At 48.1% G+C, this 6110-nt stretch overlaps 1 protein-coding gene across 1 annotated transcript; it reads right to left on the bottom strand.

The window, feature by feature from the left end:
* Window positions 1-3231: 3231 nt before the first annotated feature.
* LOC141995207 (olfactory receptor 52R1-like) lies at window positions 3232-4230 on the bottom strand. Its single transcript, XM_074966251.1, has one exon. The coding sequence runs from the start codon at window positions 4228-4230 to the stop codon at window positions 3232-3234; it is 999 nt and encodes a 332-aa protein (XP_074822352.1).
* Window positions 4231-6110: the final 1880 nt, after the last annotated feature.

Genomic DNA, 6110 nt, shown 5'->3' with positions numbered 1-6110 from the left:
GCAGAGACATGGTTTGAGTTTTCAATCCTGTTTCATAGTAGAGATGACTGACATCAGAGTTCCACCGAGTTCTTCCAGAATTAGTCAAGGGAGTATCCGCTCAAGTGGGTTTCATCCCATCTCTCTCTCTCTCTCTCTCTCTCTTCTCCTGCTTCATTCAGGTCCAGCTCACTCTTTCGATTTGTAACTCACCCCAACACAGAGGTGCCTCCCCCTCTCTGTCACTTCTAAGTCCCTGGCCATTATCAACCAGCAGCCAGCAGCTGTGGCAGCCTATAGTATAGTATTTGCTTGACCTCATATCTTTTCTTTTCAGTTTATTATTTTCTTATGGGTTTGATTATTTCTTTTATGAATAAATGTACAGATTCATATTAGAGTATATTTCACCTGTAACACAAGGGACCCGCAGGCAGCATCCTATATGTGAGCGAAAGCAGTAAGCATATATGACAAGGCGTGGAGAAAAGTGCAGCCTGAAACTTCTGTGGAAGCTGTGGAGGAGCTGGAATAGGGGCTGCAATCTTGCACATTCTAGATAGGCATGTGCCAGGGTTTGTCTCATGCCACAAAATGGGCAGGCATCTGGAATGGGGGTGAACTGTGCCACGTAGATGCCTATGCTCATGGCTGCATGAAAGAGCCACGAACCGATATCCCCGGTGTGCCGTGGGACCAGGTTGCAGTACTTTCTGGCCCACCGTGGTTCCTCACCCACTGAAGGTGGTACTTGGTCCCGCCACTTGCTATCAGGGCATCTCAGGAAACGAAGCATGTAAAGTTGTTCCCTTGGTGGAATTCAGAAATAAACCAGCCGCAGGGCATGCAGCCCACCTTGGTTATGAAAGGGAGGGGGCCAGAGGGACTCATGGGACAGGAGCCAAATCAAGAATTCCAGAGGTCCTGGGGTGAGGGGTAGATGGGGAGCACCCTCTTGTAGGACCTGTTCAAGGAAAACCCGAGCAGTAGGCAATAAGGTGGCCCCCACCTCCTGGAGTATGCACAGAGCGGGTCTGAAGGGTGAAGAGCCCCAGGTGAGATCCAAGATGAAAGAAGCCATCATGACCACTAAATGGTGGGCCGAGAACTGGGCCGGTCGAATGCTGGAGGAGTGGGCCCGGGCAAGATGGAAACAAAATACATACATGCAGTCCAACCAGGAGTAGCGTGACCGATCGACCTCCACCTGGACATAGGTAAAAGCGGAATTGTCATCTGGGTGTTGGTCATGCCAGACGTCCACCAGGGATTGAGGATTTACCATCTCTCTGAGGATGCCTGCAGAGGCCTGGCTGCTCTCAAGCTCTGAGTAATTCAGGTCCACAAAGATGGTATTAAAATCCCCACCCAGGCCCAGGCACTACTGAGGATCCAAGGTGCCCAGGGAGGCAAACACCTGTTGATAGAAACACACCCACTCCGAGGCTGCATTCAGGGGGTAAACACTGAACAGATTCAACGTCAGCCCCTCCACACAGGCCTGGAGGTGCAGCAGGCGACCAGGGATGACCTCAGAAACTCCCAGCATCTCAGGCTGTAGGTCAGGGGAGAACAGGGTGGCCACCCCAGCCGAATGAGCTCTGAGGGCTCTAAAATATACCCGGTCCCCTCACTCCAGCCGCCAACTGGTCTTGGCACCTGGATCCATGCAGGTTTCCTGCAGGCAAGCCAAAGAGTACCCTGTGTCACAAAGGAAGGAGAACACCTTGCAACAGTGGAGACCCACCCCAGAGCCTCTGGTGTTGAATGATGAAAAGATGGTTGGCTTCATTCTGAGGGCTGAGGAGGACCCTTGTGGGCAGGAGGATCCCCAGCCAGCCTTGCAACAATCACTGACCAACCTGAAAGGCTTGTCACCAAAATTGCGGCCCCACTGGTAGAGTAGGATGTCCTGCCTCCCGGTTCCCCTCCGCTTCTCCAAAACAGCCCTCATGGCCAAGAGGATGAGATGGAAGTCTTCCCAATGCTGGAGAGGGAGCTTCACCTTACCCTTGAAATCACTGGTGTCCACCAGAAAACGGTGACGCTCATCCCACAGCACAGTGCGGGAAGGGGTAGTGGAGACATGAGGATCCTCTGGCTGGTCCTCTCTTATGGCCTGTGGCCCAAGGAGATGGGCAAAGAGGGAGCATACCACGGGTACGGCGACTGTACCGGCGGCGCAGTGCAACCCATCTCCATCTGCACAAAGGGAAAGGGAGATGTAAGGAAGAGAGCAGCCCCTAAAGGCTCTTCCCCTCCCCCGGCGGCTCCTACTGGGGCTGGAGGCTTGAACTCCTGCCAGATGAAGCTGAGACACCCCGGGCTCGGGGCTTCTGCCCCCTCCTGTCAAGCTGCTTCACACGAATCACATGAGGATTGCCATGTTCTGTTCATTCTCTCTGAAGCACCTGGCACTGGGCACTGTCGGAAGACAGGCTACTGGGCTACATGGACCATTGGCTTGACCCAGTATGGCCATTCTGGTCTTCTCATTCAGACCCCAGATGTATCTGCCTCCTGCTGTGACACACTATACCCCATTCCCCTTCCAGAGCTGAGATAGATCCCAGGAGTCCTGACGAGGTCTCTCTCTCCACAGAAAAAAAAGGAGGACTTGTGGCACCTTAGAGACTAACACATTTATTTGAGCATAAGCTCTTGTGAGCTACAGCTCACTTCATCGGATGCACGAAAGCTTATGCTCAAATAAATGTGTTAGTCTCTGAGGTGCCACAAGTCCTCCTGTTCTTTTTGCAAATACAGACTAACACGGCTGCTACTCTGAAACCTCTCTCCACAGAGTTAGTAACAAATTTAGAATAAACATTATCATTTTAACACTAACCACTGTCCCTTAATTAATTGCCATAAGATGTGAGAACATGTTGGTTTTAGAGATGAGTGGGTCACAGCTGACAAGGGGAAGGGAAGACAGGAGCAAGTGACAGGGGCAGGGCATTTGGGAGAAGGACACACAGGAGTGTCAAGGCTTGACAGAAGAGTTGGGGCAAGATTGTAATTTCAGGGATCCAGGTACCGGCAATAAGAAAGGTGGCAACCCAGTGAAGTGTACATAGACTGACTCCCCAGGTAATCACACTGACAGAGAACAGTAAGGACTGGAAAGGGTTTAATGTCTCTCTGTCTGTCCCGTAAGTGATTTAGGGAAGGGGCCCAGGTTCATGCACCATGCACCAGCCAGCTCTGCACAGAGCTCAATATGAGAGCCAGAGCACAAGGAGAAAATATTTAGGTCTCTTTATGAGTAAAGAGCTGGAGCAGCCTGCCCCGGATCTGTTTGGTCCTCAACCCGTAAATCATGGGGTGCAGCACAGGGGGCACCACCTGGTACACACTGGTAATGAGAACGCGTAAATACAGTGGCACATTGTGGCCAAACCGCTGCGAAAGAGAGAAGAAGAAAATTGGGATGTACAAAGCAAAGATGGCACAAAGATGAGAGATGCAGGTCCCAAAAGTTTTGTGCCGGGCATCCTTTGTTGGGAGGCGGAAGATGGCCCGGAGGATCTGAGTATAGGACACAGCGATAAAAAACACATCCATTCCGTTCACAGAGAAAAGATCAAACAGGCCATAGTAACTACTGATGCGAATGTCAGCACAAGCCAGCTTCACCACAGCTATGTGCCCACAATAGGAGTGGGGGATGATGTTGGTTCTGCAATATGGCCACCGCCTTGCCAGGAACGGGTAGGGTAATGCGATTATTCCACTGCGCAGCACCACGGCCAGGCCGATCTTGGCCACCAGGGGGCATGTCAGGATGGTGGAATGTCTCAGAGGATGGCAGATGGCCACGTAGCGATCCAAAGCCATGGCCACAAGGATTCCAGACTCCATCCCTGAGAAGGAGTGATCGAAGTACATCTGGGTGAGGCAGGCACTGAAACTGATCTCCCTGGAATTGAACCAGAAGATGCTCAGCATTTTGGGCAGGGTGGATGTGGACATGACCAGATCAGTGACGGCCAGCATGCAGAGGAAATAGAACATGGGACCATGGAGGGTCGGCTCCCTCGTCACGATGAACAGGATGGTGAAGTTCCCCAAGATGGCTGTGGTGTACATAGCACAGAAGGGGATGGAGATCCAGACATGGGCTGCCTCTAGGCCAGGAATGCCCAGCAGGATGAAGGTGGAGGGGTTGGTGAAGTCGGTTGTGTTGGATTCTAACATGGAGTAGGGGAGAAAATGTCCAACTCTGAGGCATAAGGCTGTCTCCTCCATGTACTGTATGTTCCTCTGACTTTTTGTGTGTTCCCAGGGTCTCGGGTGATGGTCACAGTAGAAATGCCTGAATGGAGAGACAACGTTAATATGAGACACTACATGTACTATTGGAGGCTGTTCTCATGGGAGAAGCACATTAATCTCTCTGAACGCACTGAAACATTATATTTAATTACTCAGAGAAAATAACAATGAACAATGATCCTACTAAATCCAATTCTATATTTTGTGGTGTTCCCTGCATTAATAATTCCTACACTTTGTGGTGGGGAATCTTAAGAGACACCAGCAGGAAACACAAGTCTGGATACTGTTTATCCGTTATTGTTCCTCCATGCAATGAGAGCCAGGATAGGGAGTCCTTACTGAAGGGAGTTCCCCATTCATCCAGTTGCTCAAAATCTGAGAGTGAAAAAAAACAAACTTTTCCCAAGACAAAGGTTGGGAGAAATATCCCAACGAGAGCATACCTCAGGGAAAAGACCTGGGTGCCATAGACAGCAGCTCAAGAGAAACACCTGCTCATTTGCAGCAGTGGACAAAATAAAAGCAATTCTGAGATCCCTAAGATATGGAATGGAGAATAACATGTTTGGGGTGTGTGTTCAGTTTGGGTCACCCAGTCTCTATTAAGGATATATGAATATATAAAAGGGATTTCCAAGACAGGCTTTGAGAAAAGGGGAGATTGCCATATGGAAAGAGATAGAAAAGTCTGGGACTCTTTACTTGACACAAGAGACAAAGAAGAGAGCATATGATATAGGAGAGGAAAATTAAAAAAATGAATTTGATTTACATTCAAACGCACAGTTCCCAACCAGTTCCCAACTATAGACACTTAGTGCTCCAAGAGGACTAATTCCCAAAAGCTGAGGCAAATTGTCAGCAAAACTGATTGGGAGGAAAAATTTAGACACAAAAATATGAATGAAAATTGGTGATTCTTTGAGAACAGCTTATTAGATAGTGGAAAATTCATGATTCCACAGTCAACAAAGTGAACAACTCTGGGTAAAAACCCAGTTCAATGGTAAAGTGAAGGCAGCCATTGGGGGGAGGGGAAGTAATATGTACCAAAGAGAAAAAGGTTAAATAGATGGACAAGAATAGAAATGGTAAGTTATGGAAATTCATAAGGGACATTAAAACAGCAGGAATACTCTATGTTTGGCCGGGCTATGGATCATAAAAAGGAGGTTATTAAGTATATTAACAACAAGGGTAGTCCTAGAAAAGTTTTAGGTGTTAAATGTAAAGTATTAAAAAATAAAGGGAAAGGTTTATTTATAAAAGAACTGACAAGGTGAAGAAACAATGGAAAAGCTGGTATGGTATTAGTTAAAAAAAGTCTTGAAATGTAAGTAATAGCAGTCTCCAACAAGGTTTATGCAAAACAGATCTTGTCAAATAAATCTGATTTCATATTTTTATGAAAGTACAGGTTGATTGATCAAGGGTACCCATTTGGTGGATCACGAGAACAACGCAGATCATACAGTCATAGAATCATAGAATCTCAGGGTTGGAAGGGACTGCAGGAGGTCATCTAGTCCAACCCACTGCTCAAAGCATGACCAACCCCCAATTAAATCATCCCAGGCAGGGCTTTGTCAAGCCTGACCTTGAAATCCTCTAAGGAAGAAGATTCCAGCACCTCCTTAGGTAATGCATTCCAGTGGTTCACCATCTGCCCAGTGAAAAAGTTTTTCGTGATATCCAATCTAAACCTCCCGCACTACAACTTGGGACAATTACTCCTCGTTCTGTCATCTGCTACCACTGAGAACAATCTGGATCCATCCTCTTTGGAACCCTCTTTCAGATAGTTGAAAGCAGGAATCAAATCCCCCCTCATTCTTCTCTTCCGCGACTAA

This window comes from Natator depressus, chromosome 1 (assembly GCF_965152275.1).
Source record: "Natator depressus isolate rNatDep1 chromosome 1, rNatDep2.hap1, whole genome shotgun sequence".
In the NCBI taxonomy this organism is placed as follows: Eukaryota; Metazoa; Chordata; order Testudines; family Cheloniidae; genus Natator; species Natator depressus.
This window is presented reverse-complemented; position numbering and strand designations above follow the sequence as displayed.

Bases quoted from the DNA above. Each gene is read 5' to 3' on its own strand.
- LOC141995207 (XM_074966251.1), bottom strand. From the start codon at position 4,230: ATGGAGGAGACAGCCTTATGCCTCAGAGTTGGACATTTTCTCCCCTAC.